This window comes from Ambystoma mexicanum, chromosome 11 (genome assembly GCF_040938575.1).
Source record: "Ambystoma mexicanum isolate Mex_15411 chromosome 11, UKY_AmexF1_1, whole genome shotgun sequence".
NCBI classification, from domain to species: domain Eukaryota; kingdom Metazoa; phylum Chordata; class Amphibia; order Caudata; family Ambystomatidae; genus Ambystoma; species Ambystoma mexicanum.
Window position 1 is genome coordinate 1,469,050,048 of NC_090934.1, and position 26,984 is coordinate 1,469,077,031.

The window sequence follows — 26,984 nt, forward strand, 5'->3', positions numbered from 1 at the left end:
TACCTTAAAAGTGGAAGATGCTCCTGCGGTGGCGGTAGTTCCTGCAGTTTGGGGGATCCAGCAGAGGAAGAGAAGCTCTCGTCGTGGAGGAAGGTTCGAGTTACTGCACTACCCAGGGAAGAAACCAGTCGTGGTGATGCCAAACCGGATAAAAGGTGCGCTCCTTTAAATCGCGGTCCGGTGGACGGGTGCCTGGCTATCCGGTCTCCTGGTGCTTGGCACTGGCGATTCGACCAAGGCAAGACTTGGAAGGCGATTGGCGAACTGGTTGGCCCCACCAGCTCAAGGGAAGAAGGCTTTTGCAATTGGAGAAAAAGTGGCGAGGGTCTGCAGCAGGGCTTCACCGGTGGTTCAGTCGTTGTAGATGTTCAGCTTCTCTCCTCTTCGGATTTCTCGGTTCCAGTGGTGACGTCTTGTCTTCCAGTCCTCAGATCCCTGCTTTCATGTGAAAATCCCCCATTCACACAGCCTGGCTGTCAATCACTCAGCAGGGGGGTTGTCCAGCCCGGACAACCACCCCAGCCAATCACCACAAAGTGCGACTTGGGTCTCCTAGGAGACCCTGTGCAGGGGGTGACTACACCCCTCCCTCACATTCAGCCCACCTGGACACCCAGGCGCCAAGAGGAAGGCTTCTCTGTAGAAGCCTGCCAAAAGACGGTGAACAAAGGAGGCAAATCTGGTTTGCCGCGCAAAGTAAAACACAAGGACTTTAACAAAAAGAAATAGCGACTAAACCCAACCGGAGCCGAAATAAAAAGTATTTGGGCAAGCTGGTTTAAGTCCGAGGTTACCACAATAGCCTGGAATGGTACCACGTTTATATAATATAATCGCGGTAGAAAAGTTAGGGTAGATGCCACTGCCACCAGCCAAGTCTAAATGTTAAAAGAGCAAAACAAAGCTCAGAGAGGCACAGACAAAAAGGGGTAGGAATGTAAGATGGGGTGTACTGGGTCTGTAGTTTTAAAGTGACTTTATAAAGTTAATGGCAACTTTGCATGTTTCTGGGGAACAGTAGTCAGCCCCAGAATAATGGAGTCAGAGGGACGTCTCAAAGTCAACCCTGTGTTACTGCACTGAAGGTGCTGTGCACCACACACAAAGTGGGGCACCTGGAGTAGGTGAGACTCCAGTGCCCAAGATCACACAAGTAGTAGAAATAAACAGGGCAAAACACATGTAAGAGTCGGAAAAAAGGCTCACACTCTTACCAGGTGGAAAAAAATAAACCCCTATAATCCAGCAAAGCTGCTGGGGGACTCTATAGGTAAGTGAAATTTAGCCTTAAAAGAGAATTCTCCCTAACAGTTCCTAGCCCAGATTTCCATGCTTCCATGGAATCACTAACTGTGATTGCCTTTTCTTTCTATCTGCCTTTTTATACACTACAACATCCCTGGCCACTGCTAACCAGGTTCACAGCCTGAAACCGCATTTTCAGGTAGAAGTATAAAGACTCCTTATTTTAGGGGCTATATGTAAAGACCGACCTACCCATATGCTCTCTCTAGCGAGCGGGAGGAGAGAGATGGTGGTTCTACGCGCCAGTAAGAAAGGAGGCAGAGTCCATTCCATTAAACCAATTTCTGCCACATCTGAATGTTGACACGTGTTTCAGAAAGATTACTCTTTACAGCACCTTTCCCTCTATTTTAATGGACCCCCCCCCCCAAACATTTTGATTTTATGTTTGAATGTGTACCTCCTCTTTTTGCAGTGCACGTGGCGTTGGCTCATCTGCCACGCAGAACTGCCCTGTCCTTCACGCTGTCAGTACTGGCTGGAAACATTGTTTCCCTTAGTCTTGTCACTTTGCTGCCACTTTTGCTAACGTTTTATCGTTGTACGATGGGGTACGCTTTTTGGTTTGCCCTAGGATGCATATAGAGGTATGGACACTCCAAAATCCATCGATCTTTCATAGGCACATCCAGTCCCCGCATCCCACCCAGCATTGGCAAGCATTATTTTCCATTAGCTCTTCGGTTGAACCGAGGAAAGTGGTCCCCCATACTGGACCAGCGTGTGTGTGTGTGTACATACATACATACATACATACATAAAGGGCAGGAGTCATCATGAACCTAACCTTTGCCCCCCCCAACCCCTCTTCTGAAGCCCAGCAGGCATGGAGTTGTGGACATGGACTATATACATTGCTAATCTGACATCTGTATGGCTCTTGTAAAGCAGAGCTCCCCCCCCCCCCCACTGGCCTGTAGGAACGGATGGATGCAGGATTCATTGGGGGTGCAGAGTGGAATGGGAATATGTTGCAACACTTCAAATTCACATTTTGGATCTGCTGTCTATAAAATATATTTTGCGGTTTCCTTTTCGATGCACAGTGGGGGGAGGAGGGAGCTGGCAGGGTAACAACTTATTTCTGTTTCGATCTTAGAAGAGTGAACACTGTTTTTGTTTTCCTTCTTTAATGAAGGGATTCTTGTAATTCAATCTGTGCTAATTAGTTGCACATGTGACGGAATTAATACATTGGAAGTTTGATTGAATATACTTTTTTAAATCTTTCAAATTGCTAAGTTTTATTTCTCTGGAATTGTGTCTTTTAGTTCCATCTCCTCTTTCCCTCTGTGATGGTGGTTGTAGAACAGATCAAAACTCAAAAGGTAAGTTTTCAGTAGGGAAAGGTTTCTATGTGGCATAAAATCTCCTCCACGCGTTTGCTGCCAATAGTAAAGCCCTCCAGAATCCTACTGCAGGTAGTGGGGACAAGATCGGATGAATGTTCTAGCTTTACTACACGCTCATGGCTTCAGAATCCTACTGCAGGTAGCCGGGGCAAGATGGAATGGTATGAATGTTCTAGCTTTACTACAAGCCCATGGCTTCAGAATCCTACTGCAGGTAGCGGGAGCAAGATGGGATGAATGTTCTAGCTTTACTACAAGCCCATGGATTCAGAATCCTACTGCAGGTAGCGGGGGCAAGATGGGATGAATGTTCTAGCTTTACTACAAGCCCATGGATTCAGAATCCTACTGCAGGTAGCGGGGGCAAGATGGGATGGGGTGGGATGAATGTTCTAGCTTTACTACAAGCCCATGGCTTCACAATCCTGCAGGTAGCGAGGGCAAGATGGGATGAATGCTCTAGCCTTACTACAAGCCCATGGCTTCAGAATCCTACTGCAGGTTGCGGGGGCAAGATGGGATGAATGTTATAGCTACAAGGCCATGGCTTCAGAATCCTACTGCAGGTAGCCGGGGCAAGATGGGATGGGATGAATGTTCTAGCTTTACTAAAAGCCCATAGCTTCAGAATCCTACTGCAGTTAGCCGGGGCAAGATGGGATGGGATGAATGTTCTAGCTTTACTACAAACCCATGGCTTCAGAATCCTACTGCAGGTAGCGGGGGTAAGATGGGATGAATGTTCTAGCTTTACTACAAACTCATGGCTTCAGGATCCTACTGCAGGTAGCGGGGGCAAGATGGGATGACTGTTCTAGCTTTACTACAAGCCCATGGCTTCAGAATCCTACTGCAGGTTGCGGGGGCAAGATGGGATGAATGTTATAGCTACAAGCCCATGGCTTCAGAATCCTACTGCAGGTAGCGGGGGCAAGATGGGATGAATGTTCTAGCCTTACTACAAGCCCATGGCTTAAGAATCCTACTGCAGGTTGCGGGGGCAAGATGGGATGAATGTTCTAGCTTTACTACAAGCCCATGGCTTCAGAATCCTACTGCAGGTTGCGGGGGCAAGATGGGATGGGATAAATGTTGTAGCTTTATTACAAGCCCATGGCTTCAGAATCCTACTGCAGGCAGCCAGGGCAAGATGGGATGGGGATTAATGTTCTAGCTTTACTACAAACTCATGGCTTCAGAATCCTACTGCAGGTAGCAGGGACAAGGTGGGATGAATGTTCTAGCCTTACTACAAGCCCATGGCTTCAGAATCCTACTGCAGGTAGCAGGGGCAAGATGGGATGGGATGAATGTTCTAGCTTTACTACAAACCCATGGCTTCAGAATCCTGCAGCAGGTAGCCGGGGCAAGATGGGATGGGATGAATGTTCAAGCTTTACTACAAACCCATGGCTTCAGAATCCTGCAGCAGGTAGCCGGGGCAAGATGGGGTGAATGGTCTAGCTTTGCCACAAGCCCATGGCTTCAGAATCCTACTACCGGTAGCGGGGGCAAGATGGGATGAATGTTATAGCCTTACTACAAGCCCATGGCTTCAGAATCCTACTGCAGGTAGCGGGGGCAAGATGGGATGGGATGAATGTTCTAGCTTTCCTACAAGCCCATGGCTTCAGAATCCTACTGCAGGTAGCGGGGGTAAGATGGGATGAATGTTCTAGCTTTACTACAAACTCATGGCTTCAAAATCCTACTGCAGGTAGCGGGGGCAAGATGGGATGAATGTTCTAGCTTTACTACAACCCATGGCTTCAGAATCCTACTGCAGGTTGCGGGGGTCGGATTGGATGAATGTTCTAGCTTTACTACAAGCCCATGGCTTCAGAATCCTACTGCAGGTAGCGGGGGCAAGATAGGATGAATGATATAGCTACAAGCCCATGGCTTCAGAATCCTACTGCAGGTAGCGGGGGCAAGATGGGATGAATGTTCTAGCTTTACTACAAACTCGTGGCTTCAGAATCCTACTTCAGGTAGCGGGGGCAAGGTGGGATGAATGTTCTAGCCTTACTACAAGCCCATGGCTTCAGAATCCTACTGCAGGTAGCAGGGGCAAGATGGGATGAATGTTCTAGCCTTACTACAAGCCCATGGCTTCAGAATCCTACTGTAGGTTGCGGGGGCAAGATGGGATGAATGTTCTAGCTTTACTACAAGCCCATGGCTTCAGAATCCTACTGTAGGTAGCAGGGGCAAGATGGGATGAATGTTCTAGCCTTACTACAAGCCCATGGCTTCAGAATCCTACTGCAGGTAGCGGGGGCAAGATGGGATGGGATGAATGTTCTAGCTTTACTACAAGCCCATGGCTTCAGAATCCTACTGCAGGTAGCGGGGGCAAGATGGGATGAATGTTCTAGCTTTACTACAAGCCCATGGCTTCAGAATCCTACTGCATGTAGCGGGGGCAAGATGGGATGGGATAAATGTTCTAGCTTTACTACAAGCCCATGGCTTCAGAATCCTACTGCAGGTAGCGGGAGAAAGATGGGATAAATGTTCTAGCTTTACTACAAGCCCATGGCTTCAGAATCCTACTGCAGGTAGCGGGAGAAAGATGGGATGAATGTTCTAGGTACAAGCCCATGGCTTCAGAATCCTACTGCAGGCAGCCGGGGCAAGATGGGATGGGATGAATGGTCTAGCTTTACTACAAGCCCAGTGCTTCAGAATCCTACTGCAGGTAGCGGGGGCAAGATGGGATGGGATGAATGGTCTAGCTTTACTACAAGCCCAGGGCTTCAGAATCCTACTGCAGGTAGCGGGGGCAAGATGGGATGGGATGAATGGTCTAGCTTTACTACAAGCCCATGTCTTCAGAATCCTACTGCAGGTAGCGGGGGCAAGATGGGATGAATGTTCTAGCTTTACTGCAAGCCCATGGCTTCAGAATCCTACTGCAGGTAGCGGGGGCAAGATGGGATGGGATAAATGTTCTAGCTTTACTACAAGCCCATGGCTCCAGAATCCTACTGCATGTAGCGGAGGCAAGATGGGATGGGATGAATGGTCTAGCTTTACTACAAGCCCAGGGCTTCAGAATCCTACTGCAGGTTGCGGGGGCGAGATGGGATGAATGTTCTAGCTTTACTACAAGCCCATGGCTTCAGAATCCGACCATCGGATCCCAGTGCATCTAGAATCCACCAGTACATGTGAGCTATGCCCTCCAGTTCAATGCATTGGAGACCCACACGCTCAAACCAATGTACGAGACCTGCCCTTTATTCCGAATGCCTCGTGAATACACACTCGCAATTTAATGTTTAATTAGGGGTTCCTTTCTATAGGGTGGTTTCTTTTTTTTTTCACTTTAGGGGGGTGTTTTTTCCAGTGTTTTCAAAAAATTCCAGATCTGTGTTTATTAGTATTTTTCCATTTGCCCCCTTCAGAAAATCTCATTGTTTTTTCCATTGTAAACGCACAAATATTCTTTTATTGTTTCATTGCATGCATTCGGTAGAGTAATATCTCTCAGAGCAAAATGTTATCAACACTTCCGGAGAATACAGATCAATGTGTTCATCTAGTAATGTCTAACATTTCTACAAGTCAGAATTATTGCAGTCCATCATGCAATTCTTTTTCAGGGATTCTTTGCCCATCCTTGCCCTTTCATTTCTTCTAAAAAGAGTTTAATTTGTGAAAACAACTTTTCCACATTGGCAAGGCCAAAATATACATCACAGAGCTACATACATATACATTTCACTTTCATCAATTTCGAAGAAGGGTAATCCTGAGCACTATACAAAAGTGTTCTTTGAAAGTATTATCACGCACATTTCAGTTTTAATGTTTTTTTTACCATTACATTGATTCTGTTAGTCTAATGCAGCTATCACTCAAAGATGTTTATTCCCCTTTCAAGTACCACACTTGTTTCCCCCGATGGCTTATGAGCCTTCTTTGCCGTAAATGTCAAGATTTTGGATTTGGAGACGTTGACTTTCAGATTGTTTTCATCTAGGTACTTTGCTATGGCATCTTTGAGGATGGAACTTCTGAGAACGATAGTGAAATCTCGTCCAAAGTGGCAACCCAACCCTGTATCCGGTATATTTTCTCTGATACTAGGCAATTATGTAGATAGATATAGGCTCCCCGAAACCCTCGGCAGAAGTCTTTCGTTTTGTTGTAACGTCATCTAGGTCACTACCCTTATCCAAGGACATCTGGTGACTACTGCTAGCCAGTCTGAAGGTGTCCTTTTGAAGTAGATTTTCTGAGGACGTTGTGGTGGTGCCAATTTCAACCCTGATTTCAATAGGCCAATTGGCTGTGATTCCAGCTGAGCATAGTATCTCTTCAAGGACGCCAGGTGGGTCGCACAAGGGCACGCCCCCCCTAGGTTCAGGGACAAGATTGTCCTGTATGTCTTTACAGCCTTGTGTAGAACCTTGTTGTTGTCTCCCCACAAGCTGATCCGGTTGCAAATCCGTTTGTTCCCGTTGCTCCATGATACCTGCCACGTTTGGATCAGAAGTTGTAATAGTTGCCATACTGGCTTCTAAGGGGCAAGGCTTGTCTTTGGTGGACTATAGATCGAATGAACATGTGAGCAAATGAGCACGTTAAAAATTGCTGGTTACTCGCTGAGGGTTACGGTGATACAGATAAAATAATCCAGCAATCAGTGATCAAAGGGGATCACCCCAACAGTCTCCCTATCTCAGAAATCAACAGACATCAGCAGGGTTCCATGTAATAATGTCGCCACAAAAATCTCGCCATGCAAAAATATCACTGAATAATGGCCGTTTTTTGTGGCGACATTATTGCATGGAACATGCGGGGGACACCCCCGCAACGCCCACTTTTTTTTTTTGGCCCCTGTCCCCATATATGGTCACCCATATAATATCGCTGCGACCTTTTCCCGGCGATATTATTTTCGGCGACCATATATATGGGGATAATATTACCTGATACCATCAGCAGAAGTCCTGAGCTGGGTCGCTTAGGTAGCCCCAACGTTCCCTCTGCTCAGTATGCTTGTCAGCTGACCAGTTTATATATACGTCCAAGGTTGTAAATGCACTTAAAATAAGTGCTGTCACCAGGCAGTAACACAGGCTTTAACAGATGTGGAAGGTGCAGCAAGAGTGGCTTATTAGGCAAGTGCAGTAAATATAAATATAAATGTAGCCGGTAGTGACAAGCGGAACCTCTCTCGGGTCCTCTCACTACTTTACCATTCAGTGGGGGCAAGGGGCAAGGGCAATGCGATCTCACCCGCTCCTCTGCCGAAGTGGTATCGCTAGCCTCGCCACTCCCCGCTCTCTGACTTAAGGTCCCCAGCAGCTCCGCTTTGCTGGTCTGCCAAAGCCTTGAATCGGTGTACACGTAGTCAGGGTCCGAGACTCTGGGCTCCGAAGCTGCGAAAATCCCAATGCACTCACTCCTCAGTACCCAGGTGTTCCTTAAAACGTCTCGGTACGCCAGGGTTCACCTGGTTATTCTTGGTAATGTCAATCGACTCCGAACAAACTGATGGCTAGACGAAAGAACCAGGTAGGAACGTAACGTAACATATCTCTAGTGTCAAGCTGCACTGAAACACAGAGACGGGAAATCAGCTGCTTCTGACACTCCTGCAGTTCACGTAAAGCGTTTCTTAGGGGAAATGTGTCGACTATTGCAGTATATTTCCCTTGCTTGGGAGTTATATCGCAGTACATACATGTCGTCAACTCACATATTTGCTAAGTAATCGATATAAGGGAGAAAAAAGAGAGAACTGATACTGCGAACGGCTGTGATGGATCCACGTGGGATTGAGCCATGACTGGTTAAGCCTCTGCGGCTTCTTCCCTTTCCAAGGTGTACGTGCAAAAGGGTGTCCAATAGTCCATGGGTCTACTACCAAGGCAAGCGAGGGTGCATAGGAGGATTTAAGCATTGCACACATTTTCATCTTATTGAGCCATTCCGTAACAGTGAGTGATCTGTCTCATCCAGGATTTAACAATTGTAGCTCTTGCAACCACTGAAGCCGTGGCTAACAGTTTGTTTTCAGATGTGGTTGGGATGGTAAACAACGCCAGGAGCCAGATCATAGGCATGTCACGCGGACACCCCAGGACCATTGAGCTGATTCTGCCAGACACCCCCTCCCAAAAGATCTGTATGTGCACTGTTACCATTCCACCTCGGGCAAGACGCAGTTCTATTTGGATAGAATGTGTGCAGTCGAGTAGGGGACAGGTAGGATTGATGTAGAATTTGAAATGGATCAGGCAGAACCTGGCATTCAGGGAGATTTCCTTGGTCGTTTTACAGATGGCCACTGCTTCTCTTGAAGGGGAACCCCCAGGGCTCCATCCCACCTAGCCCTGTACAGCACCCTGGGAGCTGAACGTAGAGATCTTAATAGATTTGTATAGGGCAGACACCATATTTGTTGTGAGGGTGTGTCACAAAGTGCGTCGGAGGGAATGGCTCTGGTGCAGCTGGAAAGTTTTTCCATACTCCTCAGTGTTTCCCTCAGCCTGTAATAAAATTGGAGGGAGACTGCATTCCAAGGACCCCGGTACTCTGGGGGAGATCCCACTGTATGAATTGCCCGTCATGTACGAGGTCACCCAGAGAATGAAACCCTAGTTTCTGTACCAGTGTCTTAAAGGACTTCTCGGAGGTAAGGGGGAAGTAGTGAACCTCAAATATTGCAAAATCTGCATGGTAATTCCTGGATGTACTGGTCTTTTTGTTCACGCTGTCCCATGCCAAGCGAGTTACTTCTAAAGGTTGAATTACATCCTTTGGGATACGCTTGGGGGCTCCCCAGAGCAGGCCTTTCAGTTCAAGTGGTTGAGTTATTGCTTTTTCCAGTTTGCTATGGGCGAATTCTATAGAAGGGTGCCATCACCAGACCGTGTATTGAACTTGGGCAGCTAAGTAACAGTAGTACATGTCCGGATAATGCAGTCCCCCAGACTCATAGGGAAGAGATATGGTTGAGCGCGACCCGATCGTGAATGCCCGCCCGCCCATACCAGTTTGGTGAACGTAGAGTGCAAGCTTCTCCAAAACCATGATGGGGTAACCAATGGATCATTATTGAATATGTACAACATTTTGGACACCACCACCACCACCATCTTAGCTATGGCTAGAAGGGCGGCTTGGGATATGGGCAAACAGATCCAGACTTCCACCTTGCACACCAATTGGGATAGGGTTGCTACATAGTTGTCTTCGAGCAGCCGGGTCTGGGATGTGGGGACCACAATCCTCCAAATATTTCATGCCCCCAAACCAAAAGAGAGAGCTGCACCGCCAGGAGCCCCACATGAACTCCTGCGCGAAAAACACGACAGAACACATGATAAAAAAGCAGTAAAGGACAGGGATACAGAGGCCCTGTCCCTACGATGCATTTCCAGCATCACACTTGTCATGTCCCTCTAGTGGGGTAAATAGTCTCCAATGCCTGTTGGTTTGTGAGTTTTAATGCCTGTGGGGAGGTGTATAGGAGACAGATCCATTCTATTTTTTGTAGTCCCAGTCTAAACCTGCACAGAACCTCGAACAACAATGGCCACTCAACGGAGTCTAAGGCCTTCTCTGTATCGAGGGCCATGACTACTATAGGGACCTCCTTGTTGATATTGTGCTCTATGGAGAAGAGGCATTGTAAGTTATTCTTTGTAGACTTGCTTGAGATGAAGCCCGGCTGATCCGGAAGAACCAAAGCGCCCCTCTGAGGGAGAAGCCTGTCCGCCAGCAGTTTTGCCAAAATTGTGTTCATTAACGCAACAGTTACAGTTTTGGGAATCTTTATTGGGCTTAAGCAACTGTGTGACTACGTCTGTCCTGGAGGATTCCGGGAGAAGACCAGCAGATGGGGATGCCTCAAACATATTACCCAGGTGCGCGGGATGAGAATCCCTGCATATTCTTTATAAAGCTCAGCGGCGATACCATCCTGACGAGGGGTCTTGCCGCTGGGAAGATTCTGTATAACCCTGCTTATTTCCTCCACTGTAATTGGAGCATTAAATAGATCTGCTTGAAGGGGGTCCAACCACTCAGGGCAATACGGTCTAGGTAAAGCCGGATGTCCTCTGAGGAAGCCAATAGTTGTGACGAGTATAGCTGATTATAATAATGCTGAAATTCTTTCATTTCAGCAGAGTCATGGAGTAGCGCCCCATTGGAGTCTGCTGTCTCAGTATACCCCCCCACCCCCGGAGCCTTCTCTCTTTATTGCCCATGCCAGGGTGCGGCTGGGTATGCTGCCCTCCGCATAGCTGATCGCCAACACTGGGTCACCCAAGAATTTATCCTGTTTTTGTGCTGTCTCCAAGAATTCGCTGCATTTATCCCCAAGCTTCTTGGAAATTTGTGCATTTGTACCTGAAGGTTGTTTTTCCAGATCCCATATCTCCCCCTCCAGTCTGCGAAGAGTCTCCCTCAGGGACCTCAGTACCCCACCTTTTCTAGAGATAAAGCAGCCCCTAACAGCCACCTTAAATGGTTCCCAAAGTGTCTGATGGTCCAGAATGGAGCCAACATTATTTCGGAAGCATTCATCAATGTTGTCCCTCAGTCCTTGATGAAAGACTGTGTCGCCAAGGGCACAGGGGCGGATGCGCCAACGAGGAGGACGAAGCACGGATGCCGGGAGGAGAATGGCAGCCAGGACCGGAGAGTGGTCAGACAGATTTCTGGGCAACATTCGGGTGCACTTGTGTCGAATAGGTGAGGGGAAGGAAGAGTATAATGTAATCGATCCTAGAGGCTGTACCATGTACTCCTGAATAGAAAGAGTATTCACGTACGTCCGGGTGAATATGTCTACCAGTCCTATGGATTCTGCTATATCTTGCCAGGCGAGCACAGCTTTACGGGGTGTCAGTTGTGTGGAGGCGGACTGGTTCTTGTCCAATGTCAGTGCCATGTTAAAGTCCCCAGCCCATATAACTTTGCGTGAGGGGAATTTATGGGTTAGTGCAGTACAGCTCTGGAAAAAGTCAGGTGAATCTGTTAGGGGCGCACACATTAACAAATAAGATCCTCACACTCGGACACTCCCGAGCCACAAACAAATTTTGACCTTCTACGTCGGCCAGTTGCTCATGGAAAGCGCAACTGTAGCGACTGGTGTAAGTAAATTGCTACCCCTCTGGACTGTGAATAAGAGTCCCTGTATCTATGAAATCCCAACCTCTGAACACTGAGCAGGCTGTCCACGGGAAGGTGTCTCCTGCAGATAGAGCACATTGGCCCTGTGTAGCTTTGCGTGATTCAGTACCAATCTCAGCTTCTTGTGATTAGTGATTTCCCCCTAATCTTCCATGACATAAGTTAATGATTTACAGAGCATAGTGATTTGAGTCAGAAAAAAAAGACCATCTTGGCCGGTGCAAACATGGTCAACTCATGACTGTCATACCTTCCCAGGCAGTGTGATATTGCAGTGAACAACATGAATTACCTGTGCAACATAAACTAAGTAACTTCCCCTGACTCCTGCCACCCATGCCAGAAATATAAACATACCGGCTGAATCCCCAACTGAACTGAAGCAACTACCTAGACGCAGTGACTGCCCCAATGGGGTGTGAAGCACAGCCTTAGTGCTCAGACATTACAGCGACACAACAATATGTGTTTCAACGTTGTCTGCCCATCAGAGGGTGAGGGCAGGGAACCCCAATTGGGGTTGATCTGCCGTATGAAAGAAGAATTTAGACCAGCAATCCTTCTGGGGTGGCTTGTGCATCTGCAGTTCCGAGACGAAGTGATCCGCACGGGTATTGAAGAACAAGGTTTTCCCCATCATGAACAACACAAAGTTTAGCCAGGAACTGCACGGGGTAACAGATATTTTTTTCTTAAGTTTCTTTTTCACAGCTTGTACGGTTTTTCTCTGTTCCTGCACCTGTTGACTGAAGTCTAGAAAGAGCCTAATGATGGAGGAGCCATATCGGAGTTCACCCCCGTCTCTGGCAGCCCGGAGGAGAACATCCCTGTAATTTAGGATCTGGGCAATGATGAGCCTGTCCGGAGCACTGGGTCCGTCCAAGGAGCCATACACTCTCTTGTATAGGAACATGGAGGAGAGGGGGGGATGATGATGTATCTCCACAAGGAGTTTTTCGACAAATAGTTCCATATTGTCTATGTCAGTGGACTCAGAGACCCCTAAAATGCAGATATTGTTCCTTCTTGACCTTCCCTCCAAGCTGTCGTTTTTTGCCTCCACCCACCTCACTGATTTGTTGCAAGGTCACAACCTCTCTCTGTACAGATCTTAGCCTGTCCTCCGCGTCCCCAATCCGCTGCTCCTCCTCAGTCATCCGGCCGCACAGTTTATCTATCTGTAAATGTTTCTACTCTACAGGTCAGAGAATCAATTTTCGATCCGAGGGAGTCTGTGCTGTTCTTCAGGCTCAATAGTGTCTGTGTGGCCATATCGACCGCTGCAGGGGTTACGGAAGGAGGAGGCGCAACGGGGGATGTTCCTGTCTCGTGAATTGGTACACTTTTGCTTGTTTCCGGTGATTATTTCCCATTTCAACAAGGTACGTAGTAATGTCGTTGTGGAGTGGCCGCTGTCAGTGCGCCCCTCCTCCACACCCTCTCTGTTGAATGAAGGGTTCTCCGCCTCTGTTTCGGGCTCTCCTTGAGAGTGGTGTAGGTATTTGTGAAAGGAACTCTCGGATGCCGGGAGGTGCCCCTGATCCCTCCAATGGAGTGCCTGGGTCAGGGAGAAGGATCCCAGAGGTACAGTGACAGCAGAGTTTGCCACTCTCCCAGTGAACTCCCAAGGGTATTCCCCCCAATATTGTTGGATACTTTTTTTTTATGTTGCGTTGATCTCCCCACTGTCACCCTGGGAGGGTATCTTCCCAGTGAACTTGGGTGGATTTCTCCTTTGCAACGTTGGGTGGGTTCTCCCCAGTGGTCTCAAGTGGGTCTTTATCTTGTGTTCCTGGATGGCTTTCTCCCCACGCACCTTAGATGGACCCCCTCCCGATGTTCTTACAAGAATGTTTTTCTGCTGGTCTTGGGTGAAATTCTCCCCACTGCTCTTGAATGGAATTCTCTCTTGTGGTCTAGGGAGGGTTACAGAGGGCAGTCGAGGAGAGAGGGCCGCGCACCCCGTGGTCCAGTGCCACCTGTGAATGGCTACAGGGCTCAGAAAGGGGCTAGATCAGGAGGTTGGCTAGTGTGTGCGAGCAGGGCATGGTGGTCACACAGAGCAGCAGTGGGAACGCATCAGGGATCTATCTTCGTGATGTTTACAGTGCCTCCGACTCTGTATGTTGTGCGCCCCATTCCTCTCCATGCACATTGGAAATTCTGTTCCCGGCACCAGAGCCTCCTGCAGTCCCTTGCCGCAGCCTACAAGCAAACTGATCGGGCCCGGCACCTCAAGAGGGAGGAGCTGGGCCACGTATCCCATGGGTCGAGGGAAAGGTACGCCCCAAAGTAGCATCAAGGGCACTGGAAGAGGAAAGGAGGAGCTGGGGGGAAAAGGAGACTAACTGGGGACGTGCCAGTATTGAAGTTCCCAGTGAGTGGCAGCTGCTATCATCTCTGTGGTCCCCCTGGGGCGGTCTGCACATGAACCGGTATTCCAGGCCCAAGGGATTTTAGCCAGATTTGTAGATGGCGCAGAGGTCCGGCTGCCGCAGTGTCCCTCTGTTGTTGGTCTGGATCAGCTGCGTGAAGGAAAAGGGGAGCGGCGGATGGAGGCTCTGTCATAGAAAACCCCACGCAAGCTGCAGTTGTGTGGGAGCCACTGTCAAGGCTGATTTTTGTTTTTTCCCATCCTCCCCCTGTGGTACTTCGTGGAGGTGTGGGGCGTCAGTCTCTGGGGGTGGGGTGTGCCCGGCTTTGTTTCATCAGTCAGGCAGCACAGAGTTTCATGCCCTGCGGGGGCAACGTGGCCAAAGGGCCTCATGTGGGAGCCCAGACAAATACTGTGTGCGCTGCAGCTTCTGCAGTCCCGTGCTTGTGTTGATATTATCTGGCAGGCAGTGTGAAAAAGGATTTTGCAGGATGTTTGGTGTCGCTGAGAGCGAGCTCTCTCAGGCAGCGGCCATCTTCTGAGCCGTGCACCATCGCCCCCCCATATCTTGCCCTTTTTAAAGAACGCTTATTTAAAAACTGATGGTAAATAAATAACTATTTATAACTGAAACCTTGAGTATAAGAGTTACTTGGCTACTTGTATTTGCGAATTTCATTGCTACAGCTCACACTTACCCCTCTTGATATGAGCCTGGCTGCTCAATCACACTACCAACTTGTTTAGTACACAGGCCTATACCAAATGGTGGGTTACCTAATACCAAGTGGATAAGTGTTGTGTAGTCTCACACAGTGTTACATAAATTCTTACCTAACAATAGTGGCGGGTGAGGGGATTGGTGTAGAGTGGTTACATTGACTATTTGCTGTGCCCAACTAAACCAGCCACAAGGCTAAGCTCCACCAAAAAGTTAAGCAACTGTAACATGCCAAATATGGATAACTTAAACGAGGCAGCCCTGATTGTCCTGACGGTAGATCAACTGAAAGACATGTGTAAATCTAGGGATCTGGCTCTGAAAAGGATAAAAAATGTGAATTCTTTACAAGGTTTCTGAATCGCCAAAGCTTGGGTAGTAGGCCTGTAACCCCTACTCACCCAAATCATGTGGAAGAGAATGAAGAGGATGCTAGATTAAGTCCAGCTCCAATCTGCAAGATGAGCCAGAGGAGGTGCAGGAGTCTCTTCTGCCACAGCCTGCCCCTGTAACCTCAGTCACTTCGCATTGGGACGCCACAAGGTCCAAATCTAAGCCCAGACTATATTCCTCTAGAGAGACTAAGATTAGAGTTGGAATTCAAGAAACAAAGCCTGCAAGCTAAAGCCAAACATCAAGAGGTGATAATAAGAGAAAGAGAGATGCAACATGAAATGGCTATGAGAAAGATGTCCCTTGATTCTGCTTCCCTTTTAGGGTCTTCTGGGTCTGCTAGTCCCAAGAGGCCTCGCCTGTCTAAAGAAGCAGTGAGTATGTATGAACCTAAACGTGATGTGTTGGATTGGCTGGGTAAGTTTGAATACACCTATGGTCTTCAAGGAATAAGTGGGATTGATTTAATTCCATGGCTCATGTCTAGGCTCCCCCTGAATAGCTGTGATGGAATTTGTTACCAGTGAGAGAAAGGATTATGATCAGTAAAGCTGGCATTAATAGCCAGATTTGGGAAAACTCCTTCCCAGTACCTTTTTAAGAGGTTTAGGACCCTCAAAAAGACTGATGGTACCCCTTGAGCTACCTGGATATGTGAATGTTTGAAACAACGTAAATGGTTGGGCTAAGGGGTACACACCTTTGGAGGAATGAGACCTCTTTTTGTTGTTGCTAGAATCTATTTTTGATGCCTGCTCTCCTGAGCTGAGACAGCACTTGGCTGACTCAAAAGAGATTGATCCCATAAAGCCAGCACAGGCTGCTGACTTGTGGGTAGCCAACAGGGCTACTCACAGGGACTCTGGGGCAACTCACAAAAGGGAAGAGGGGAAGCAGCACACGAAAGAAAAGTAGTAGTACGAGGAGGAGGAGGACCCGAACCGCTTGGGTCACACATGATATTCTCACTGGTTACAGAACGTCTGATCATTTTGGAACCCACATAAAGGAAGAGGTGAAGAAGATGATTGATCTTGGGGTTATTGAGCCATCTACCAGTCCATGGGCTAGTCCAGTGGTACTAGTGCCAAAAGCAGGAACCAAGAGTTGAGATTCTGTGTGGACTATAGAGCTCTTAAAGCAGTCGCCACTTCTGATGCCCATCCTTTACCCAGGGCAGTTGAGTTGGTGGCCAAACTTGGTTCAGCCAAGTTCCTCAGGGCCTTTGACCTGACCTCAGGCTATTGGAAAATAGCTCTGACAGACCATGCCAAGGAGAAGACTGCATTTTCCACCCCAGGAGGCCTCTATCAGTTTAAGGTTATGCCGTTTGGACTCAAAAATGCACCTTCTACATTTCAGAGGATGGTGAGTCAGTTCTGAATGGGTTAAAGGACTCCTGCGTGGAACTTGAGTGACATTGCAGTTTCAGCCCACTTGGGAATAGCATCTTCACCACCTAGGTTATGTATTGTTTATTATTTATATTGCGCGCTGGACCCAAAGGTATCAGCGCAGAGGTTACAAGAAGACTTGCAGTTTAGGTCACACGTCATAAATACAGATTAGAGCACAAAGAAATACAGTTATATAGTGTCAAGAAGAAATATGGTTGCATAGAATCGCGAGAGCAAGTAACGCATACAAGAGGAACGCTGTACAGGCAATATGATAATAGCACTCAGAAGTCTGTTACAATACAAAAATGGAGGTGACAAGGTCTTACTGGTCATGGGCTTTGAGCCAGTTGATGACATTCTGTCGGAAGTTCATGTATGGTTGATCCGCTCGTAGGGGTGGGGGCAGGGAGTTCCAAAGCTGAGCAGCTTTTACAAGGAAGCTGCACCCCCCCAACCTTGGACAGCTTATATCTTGGGACAGCAAGGCAGTTAGTGTTAGCTGTTCTAGTGTGTCTAGTTGAGGATTTTCTGCAGAATCTCTCACTAATGTAGCAAGGGACCACATTAATCAAACATCTGTAGGTGAGCGAGGCAGTTTTTAGCCGGATTTTGTCGCTCCTAGAGAGCCAGTTTTTTTTTTGTCTTCTGGTCTCCGATATGTGCTCTCTCCTTGTAATGCCCAGGGCAGCTCTGAGGGCATTATTGTGGAGTGTTTGAATGCTTCTGGTGATGTACTTATTGGAGCCGATGTAGAGAGAGTTCCAGTAGTGCAATTTGGACAGGATAAGGGCTCTAGCAAGGATAATGCAACTATCATTGGATATAAATGCTTTGCCAGCTCTGATAAGTTTGCTTGTATATGCAGTGGCAGATGCCATGGAGTTTACTTGTTTAGTGAATGACAGAATGGAATCAAGGTAAAAGCCTAAAGTTTTAACCTCTTTGGCAACTTTAATGGGGTTGTCGTCAATCATAAAGGAGGTGTATTCGTGGCCTAATTTTTTGAGGCTGGAGTGCCCAAGATGATGAGTTCAGATTTGTCATCATTCAGGCATAGACCATGCTTTGCCCTCCATGCCTGGATGATGAGGTATATTCTATTCACCAAGGCCAAATCCTTGCTGCAATCCCCGGAAAGTGGTAGCAGAATCTGCATAATTGGTGTAGTTGATACCAAGATGGTCCAGATCCTCGAAAAGGGGCTTGTTGAATATGTTACACAGGGTGGGTGAGACGCAGGATCCTTGGGGCACTCCGCAGGTGATTGGGATGGGGCCATGCAGCTGCTGAGGGTGAGAAGACTCTTAGCAACAGGACTAAGGAATGATTCAGTCCAGACTATGGCCCTCATTCCGACTCAGGCGTTAAAGGGTTTACGGCGCCGTAAACGGCGCCGACCCTTAACGCCTGATTACAAGGTTCCCTTTGCGGGATGGCTTTTAACGGCTGCTTTTTGCAGCCGTTAAAAGCCATGCCGCAAAGGGACCTTGGCGATAATTACGGCACCGTAATTTACGGTGCCGTAATATCGCCTTTCCCCATTCCCATTATGCCCTATGGGGCAAAAATGGGAATGGGGAAGGGGCCATTGGTGAATGGGGAATTACTGCCCCACTCACCTTGGAATGGGGCGGTAATTCCGCCATCCACCATGGCGGAATTGCAACCTTAGCGGCACGGACCATGGTGCTAATAGCACCATGGTCCTCCGCCAAGGTTGTAATGAGGGCCTATGGCTGCTTTGGAAAAGTGCACGGCTGAGTCCAAGTGGCTGCATAGGACCTTGTGGTCCACAAGGTCAAATGCAGCTGATAGATCTAGGAGGAGAAGGAGGGCTGATATCCCCTTGTCCCTGAGCTCATCAATTTGAGCCTTGAGGTCATTTAGTGCAGTTTCCGTTCCATGTTGTGGGTGGAAACCTGATTGGCGTGCTCCAAAGTGGTGGAGTTCCAAGTATTTGTGAATTTGTGGGTAGGCTACCTTGTCTATTATTTTGAGGAGAAATGGCACTGTGGTAATGGGCCTGTAGTTTGTTGGAATGGACGGGTCTATGGTTTTTATGTTCTTTTTTATTTTAGGAGTGGGAGTACCCATGACTCTTTGAGGTTTCTTGGAATGAAGCCAGAGGTGAAGGAGGCATTAATGAGCTTTGAAATGGAGGGTTCCAGATCCCTTGCCGCGTCCTTAATGAGTTGGGCTGGGCATTGGTCGCCCTGACAGTTCGAATGGTTTAAGTGACAGTATGACTTTTTCAGTCTCAAGAATGGAGACTTTGGAGAAGCTGAAACGGGGTAGGGAGGTTAAGAAGGAATGCTGGGGTATTGTTAGGTTGGGTGAGGGTGGATAGCGAGGCTTTTACTCATTATTTTTTTGTGTGCAATTTGTTTGTCCTGAAGGGTGGTAACATTATTAGCTAGAGCATGCTGAATATTGGTGCACCAGGTTTGTCGTTCATGCAGGTATCTTGTACTGGGATAGGTGTTTCTAATTATTTTAGAATTACGAATAGTTCCTTCATACTGAGATTCGGTTATTGTATGATTCTCGTTTAGCCAGACCTATTTCTTTTTGTAAAGCGAGATGTTTTTAAGGTTGTTTCTGTTTTTCCATCTATGGGAGTAGCCTCCAAGAAGCTTCACGTCTTCTTTTCTCCAAGTGTATGGTTTTCAAGTGTGGGGTAAACCAGGTGTTAAGATGAGCTATGGGCTTGCTTTGTCTCATTTTGAGAGGGGCAACGGAGTGAAGTGTAGCTGTCATAATTTTGTTGTACTCCTCAACTAGCATGTTGGGATCCATGCTGTTCGGTAGGGAGTTGAGGGTAGGAATAATAAGAGGTACAAGTCTATCCGCTGCAATATTCTTTTTATTCATAGTTTGAGTCGGGGGGAGCCGTGGGCGTATTTTTGGGTATTGGCTTTATAGTGGTTAGCCTGAATGATAGAAGGTAGTGGTCTGTCCAGGCTTGTGGGATTGTGATGTAATGACGGTGTTGCAATTATAATCTGCCACCCAAGTTTTCTCCCCTTGTTATGAGTAGGTAGGGTAACTCTCTGGGTAGGATCTAGTTCTGACAAGATATAGGCGGTACTATTTGCATATTTATCTTTTGAGTTGTTAAAGCCCAGGTTAAGATCCCCTTGTGCCAGGACTTGTGAAGTACTTTTTAAGTTGTCTGGGATAATAGTAAAGATGTCTTCCTCAAATGACCCGATGGGGTCTGGAGGTCTATACATGAGGTGAATGGTAAGAGTCTGGGAGTTGGCGATGGGTAGTTTAGCTGTGAGGACCTCGCAGGATAGAATGTCTAGGGAGGGGGCTAGTTTCATGCAGACACTGGATTTAGCGATGAGGGCAATGCCTCCTCCTCGCACTTTGCATCTATCGGCTCTCGGGATGGTGTATCCATCAGGAACTGCTAGCATGAGGGCAGGTCCTGCTGCATCATGTAGCCAAGATTCAGTGATGGCTAGAAAGTGGTAGTTTTCTGCCAGAATCAGGTCGGATATCTCTATAGCATGCACAACTAGAGATCTGGCATCAGTTAATGCTCCCTTAAGATCTGGTAGAGGTAGCGATGCAGGGCTTGTCATTGCACCAGAAGCGTGTATGGCGCAGAGATGTTTAGTCTGTTTGGATATTTTGTTGGGTGGGTTGAGCATAATCCGAGGAGGTGCCAGGTTAAGGGTAGGCTTGTCTCGGATTATGCTTTGGGTGTTTGGTAGCTTTTCTCTCTCAAGATCGAAGTTGGTTGTAGATCTGGCAGGAGGTTCAAATAGTTTGATGAATCTGGAGCAGATCCTTGTGTTCCTGGAGGCTGCATTGCATGGTCTAATGGGATAAGATGTGCTCTTTAGGGGGGGTCAGCCTGCTTGGCGCTTGTCCATAAGTTGTATTGAAAGGATAAGGTGGGGGAGGTATAGTGTTATGAGTCATGGTTGAGTAAGTTATACACGTCAGGTCTAGCGTATGAAGAGTGGTAGATTTCGTCAGGCTCACTAAGAGGCCTAGTGCTAGAAAGGTGCCTAAGGCAGCCAGATTGGAGACAGTGGTTGGCGTAATGCTGCAAGGATCAGTAATCGAGGAATAGCATTAAGGCTAGAGTAGTAACCGTATTGTAGACGGTGCTATCATAGTCGATATAGGCTCCGCTTTAGGCCTGTTCCACGGCCTCCGTATTGGAGGCCGTGGAACAGGCCCATCTGACCATAAAGGCTAGTAAATGTCAAATTGGTCAGAGTAAAGTGATCTACCTTGGCCATGAGATAGGAGGTGAAATAAGGCTATTGCCTTGCAAAGTACAAGCTGTACAAGACTGGGCCACCCCTACTTCTCTGACGCAAGTGAGAGCCTTCCTAGGTCTCACTGGGTATTACAGGAACTTCATGGAGAACTATGGGTCCATAACTTCTCCCGTGAATGTGATCTCCTCACCCAAATTCCTCAGGAAGGCCAGGTAGAACGAGGAGTGCACTAAGGCTTTTGAAGGACTGACTACAACCAATCCTTCAGTGTACAAACGGATGCTTCTAACAAAGGGATAGCTGCAGTTTTGAGCCAACTGGATGTGAAATCCAGGCAACACCCCATCTGCTTCATCAGTAGGAAACTGAAGGACCGCGAGACAAGGTGGGCAACTATAGAACATGAATGTTTTGCCATTGTGTGGTCTCTGAAGAAGTTTAGGCCATACTTGTATGGTTTAACTTTCATTATTCAGACAAACCACCAACCCTTGAGACGAAGGGGGAGAAATCCAAAACTGTTAAGGTGGTCACTCAGCCTCCAGGGGTTGAATTGTACCATAGAAGAAGGTCCGGGTGTAATAAGCAAAATGCTGATGGTCTTTCCAGAAACTATGTCCGACTGGATTAGGAGATGCGTCGAGGAGTGGATTAAATCCTCCTGTTCTTTAGTCTGGGGGGACGAGTGTTAGGGAGAATTGTAATTTCTGTGCTAATTCCCTTCAATCTTGGAGACCCTCAAGCTCTTTTGCCGTACTTTAGGAATTTTACATTTTAACCCTGGAGTGAGTGAGACCTTTGTCTCAGTCTCGTGTGTTTTGACCTGATTTGGATTTTGTTTCCTTTGTTTTAGGAGTCTGACAAACTTCTTAGGCATCACGTTTTTGTATGGTGGCACACAGCACCTTCAGTGCAGTGTCACAGAGAAATCCTTTAGATTTCTCATAAGGTTTAAATACCTTTTTTCTTGTGTGAACTACTGTTCCCAAGAACAGTCAAGTGAAATTGACTTTACTTACCTTTTCTCTTTGTCGGTCCAGCACGGTGGAGTGCTGGGGGGGGGGGGTTACCGAGTAGCCCTTTATCATACATTCTCATGTAAGATTTTTATGTTCCCCTCACTACTTTAAATGGCAGGTGGCAGTGGTTTAATTTTCCTATCGTTGTGCTTTTCTACCGCACACTGAATTCTGAGCTGCAGTATAGCACCCATGGGTCAACATTTTGTCAAAATGGCCCTGGTCATCTTTTCTTGCCATTTACTGTTTGTGAGGTCTTTTTTGTGGGTTTTATTCTGCGCGCCAAGCCAGGTTTGAGCCCTTTGTTCGTTTTGCCTGTGACAGGCTTCCGTCCTGAAACCCGCCTCTGGCTCCAGTGTGTCTGGAAAGGCAGGGTGTGAGGGAGGTTCCAGAGAACTCCCATGTCCTTTGTCTCTAGGAATGCCTGAATGCAACCAGTCCTGATTGGCTGGCTGTCCTTTGAGGACACCCACCCTGCTGTGTGATTGACAACCTAGGCTGCGCATGAATGGGAGAAACATGCTTAAAAGGTGAGGGATTTGCGACTATAGACCGAGTCGACCACTGGCAGAAACAGCCAACAAAGAAACTGTGAACAAAGTGTCATGTAGTTTCACACAGTGTTACTACATCAATTCTTACCTAACATGTGGCAACTGTCTGGGTGGTGGGGATACTTTCCGGCACACTTGCCTGCTTAGACAATGTAAACAAAGCTAGGAAAATCCAAAGCTGCTGAAAACTCGGCTGTGTTTTTGCTGACAATGATTGTGTAAGTTGCCGACACAGCCGAATCTCTGCCACTCCCACAATGTTCAAGGGGTATGGACATTGTATTTCCCCTTCTGAATATAAAAGGTGGACATTTAGGAAGGAGCGGACTTCCAGATTCTGGAACATTCCAGCAGCCGATGAGGTAGTTTAGTGGGTTACTGTGCGTGCTGTAGACGTCATGTAGGGCACAGGTAAACATTCTGCTAAAACAGCACAGTGCCCTAATATACCTGTTGGAGAGATCTGTGAGTGACCAGCAGGCCACACGCATGGCCCTTGTAGGGTAGCTCTTTATCCTAATGCACCTGCTGTGCAGCTTTGTAGGTTCTGGCAGTCAATGGACGTGATCTTGGTAGGGCAGCTTGCTAGCCTAATGCACCTTCTGGAGAACTCTTCTTTTACACAGCAGGTTACAGGTTTGAATCTTGGAAATGTAGTTAGTTTAGTGGGTTGAATCACCTGCTACGGCAGTCAGTGCATAAACTGCAGGTCATAGGTTCCTATCGTGGCAAAATGGCTCAGTGGGCTGATCTGCCCTCTCTAGAAAACGGTGGCTATCACCTGCAGAACAAACATTAGAATACTGAGAAGATAGCACAGTGGGTTAACATGCTTTCACAGGAGATGTGTGTATGCTAAAAGTCATCTGTTTGAATCCTGGCTTGGCAACTCAAGAGGGGAGTGCGCCCGTTGCAGAGTGGGACCAGCTCGTTGTCTTACCAACATTACCAGGTTTATCGGACTGCCGTGGAAATGTTGCTGTTTAATGTGCAGGTTACAGTTTGGATCTCCTGTTGGGACAATGCCCTTTCAATTCAAGAGGCTAATGCACTTGCTGCAGAGGTTGCTGTGTTGAACTCAGCATTCCATCCGTTCAGCGTGGCTACAATGATTGTTGTTCAGTAATGATGACATTGGTAGGTTAAGTGCCGAGAAGGACAGCTGTTTGTGTTCAGAGCTTTCAGCCCTCATTGTGAGGTTGCTGGTATGCCGCTGGTAGCACTGTCGGCCTTTCGGCAACTTCAGCTTACTGTTGCCACAACCTGATATCCTGGTGATAACGGGATATTACAGGTGGCAGTGGAAAAGAAGTTCCCATGGGTATGGGAACACTGAAGCATCAGCACTGTGAACAGTGCCTGTGCTTCAGTGAATAATTTGCCGGTAGGGGCCTAATCTACCGGCAGGTCAGGCCTGCTGGTAGTTCACAGCACCTACTGGCAGACTCGGAGTGAGCTGGTCCAGAAAAGGTGTTGGTAGTGTTTTTAACGGAACACAAATTCTAGACCGGCTCACTCGTAATGAGTCATTGTCTTGTGATCACACACATTTATAGGGTGTGGGAAAAGTAAAACTAACAAAATGAACTTTGATATATATATATATATATATCACATTAAACTTAAATGAAAACAGGATAATTGTGAAAATACAGAATTTAGACGCAGAAGAAGGTTGATATTCAATAACACAACCTAATTCCACTGTATGTGGTTATTTACATCCAATCCAAAATAGTACTGTTTCAGACAAATTAAACTGAAAATTCAGTCAATACCCCAATCGTATTGTTCCAACCCTACATGTTTTCATCCCAAGTACTCTAAATGTTGGACCTTCCTCAGGGGTACCAAAAAACAATGTCCACCATGGGCCACATATAACGAATGCTATATTTCCCTGATCAAACAAGAACCCCAAGGCAAGTAGTCTTCTGAGATCCTCTGATTCAAAATTCCTCTATTCTGAAATGTCAATTTTGTTTAATTCATGTATAAACACCAGGGTCCATTGGAAACGTAACCTATTTCCAATCCATCAAAAAATGGTGATGGAAAATTCTAAATGAATAGGGGCCACTCTGGTGTGGCAAACTCGGAAAGCCTGGTCTTTTACTGCAAGTTGATATCTCTATAAATATACTGTGTTGCCTTGATAAAGAAACGAGGCAGCATGGCCAACACCACTGTACATATATCCCAGTTACTCAAGCAGTTCCAAGTATGGTGTCTGACGAGATGCAGAAATAACATGTCCTGCTGCTCCTAGAAACTCAGTGGGCCTCATTACAATTTTGGCGGTAGCCTTGCCAGTAAAACCGGCAGGCTGCCGCCGAACTTGCAAATAATTCTGGTGCCTGGCAATGGGGCATTACAGCCCTCGCGGACCCTGTATTTCCCCATTGCCTGATGCCGGTAATAATTAATCCCCATTCGAGCCCCGTTCCTGAATGGTGCTGGTGCATCCGACACAGTCTGCTCGCGGGTGCCGAACAGCCCGCCAGGCCAGGCTTGGTGGGCACCTGCGAACAGAACTCGTAGTTTGCGGGTCCGGTAACAACAGTACCGGCAAGCCTGTAATGAAGCAGTGTCTACTTGCACATAACACCCTCCCACCACACCGTTCCTCACTATGGGCTTTCAGTTTACCCCAGAATCGATGCAAAGTTACGGGTATGGAAATCGCTCTTTCTCTCGCTCTTATATATATCTGTACTTCTACACGCCGGCCACCAACACTTCTCCCCCACCCTCCATCTCGGGGTGGGGGGATACTTTTTTCAGATTTTTACCAGAACCCCTATGTATAATGGACCCACTGTCTGCATCTAAATCACTCCCTCACAATCCAGTGCACCTGACATCAGAAACCAACCCGAGATCAAATTGCTTGAAATGTAAGACACACATAGCCATTGTATCCGAGACATGGCTTTCCAATGTGTTTCAGAACTAGTCCCACAGCAGTGCAGGTTAGGCACTTGTCATGCACAACTACATCTGAGACACTTAATTACCAACTCTGTGCAACTGAGATATGCTCTGAAAACCGAAAACCCAATACTTCTGAAACTTCCTCGCCGATTCCTGTTAACGCAGCTAGTTTTGAAATATATGATATGAAGCCAAAGCACTTTAGGCATGCGCTTCCAGGCTAGTGTATAGAAGATATGCTCTCGAGCCAATGCATTTAAGATGTGCACTAAACTCTGTATCTGAGCTCCTCCTGACCCAAACCTATGCTACCTTAAACCTGTGTTCAGAGGCTCCTCTATTCAGATGATCTGAGACCTGTGCCCACAATCCTAAACTGGCAGGTGCTCTCATGCCATCATATTTGTAAAGTCTTCTCAGAAGTAATGCATCCAGGACTCTCTAGTGTCATGGTTTTGTTTGCAAAGACACAGATCCACAGGGGTTAGACTGACTCGCTTGTTAAATCCCATCCTCGCTGCATCCGTTTATAAAAACTGAGGAAGGACTCCGACTAAAGTGGAGCCATCCCTGCAGGAGTCCAGAGATGGAGTGCTGGCGAGAAGGCCGATCAGGATGCCTTGAAGGGATCACACTGCCACAAAGGTGGTCCACTGTCAAGGGACCGCTCCACTAAGGCGGAGGAAGCGGCTCCTGGTGCCCCGTTGGTTCGGCGAACGTGTGTAGCAGGAAGCACGGTTGCTGGAAGGAGGTTTCCGTTGCGGAGCCGCCGCAAGCAGGAAAGGACCGTTGACTGGCGACGAAACAATGAGGCGCAGTCCAGAAGCATCACCGAAGGCCTGAGAGCATTGTGGCCCATAAGAGTGCGAGGGGAGGTGAAAGGGGCCCACGTTAATGGTGTAGAATCTGGGAACCTGGAGGAAAACCGTCATTGATTTGGGGCCCCAACCCTCAGAATAGAAGTTGTGAAAGCACCCAAGCCAATCATCAGTCTCCATACCTGGCAGACTAGTAACCCGGGCGGACTGGACAGTGAGGGAAGAAAGTGTGAGTCTAAGACCTACACCTACTAAAGCATTCAAATGCTCTTGACAAATCATTATATTCACAGTACCTGGCAGGAGAGTATACCAGGTGGACCTTATCTGCGAGTCTGGGACCCATAAGAGCATTAGTTGATCCTCCTAATAATAGTACCTGACAGGTGAGTATGCCAGTCTGATTGTGCATGTGAGTCTGGGACCCACACCCATTGAAGTATCCTCCTCAATGAAGATTACCCAGGCTTAGTGCCAGGTAGTCTTGATTCTATTAAAGACACAGAGGCAAGCATTATGCTTAACTCTTTAATGCCACTCTTCACAGCAGCCTTTTTTTCAATTCAATGTTCTTCTTGAAAACATTTGTATCAACAGTAAATGACCAAAACAACAAAACTTCCATTATATCACTAGGGACTACAAATCCCTAGAACTCCCTTGTGTTCCTGTAGTTTTATGCTTCTCCAAACAAGCAATCCTGACCCA

At 47.3% G+C, this 26,984-nt stretch overlaps 1 protein-coding gene across 2 annotated transcripts in view; it reads left to right on the plus strand.

Moving 5' to 3' along the window:
• TUBGCP4 (tubulin gamma complex component 4) overlaps positions 1–26,984 on the plus strand; it is a 317,619-nt gene that overhangs the window by 9,613 nt on the left and 281,022 nt on the right. For both annotated transcript variants that reach the window (XM_069625149.1, XM_069625148.1), the window contains exon 5: positions 2,577–2,633. In XM_069625149.1, coding sequence (XP_069481250.1) covers positions 2,577–2,633 — 57 coding nt within the window. The remainder of the gene's footprint in view (positions 1–2,576; positions 2,634–26,984) is intronic.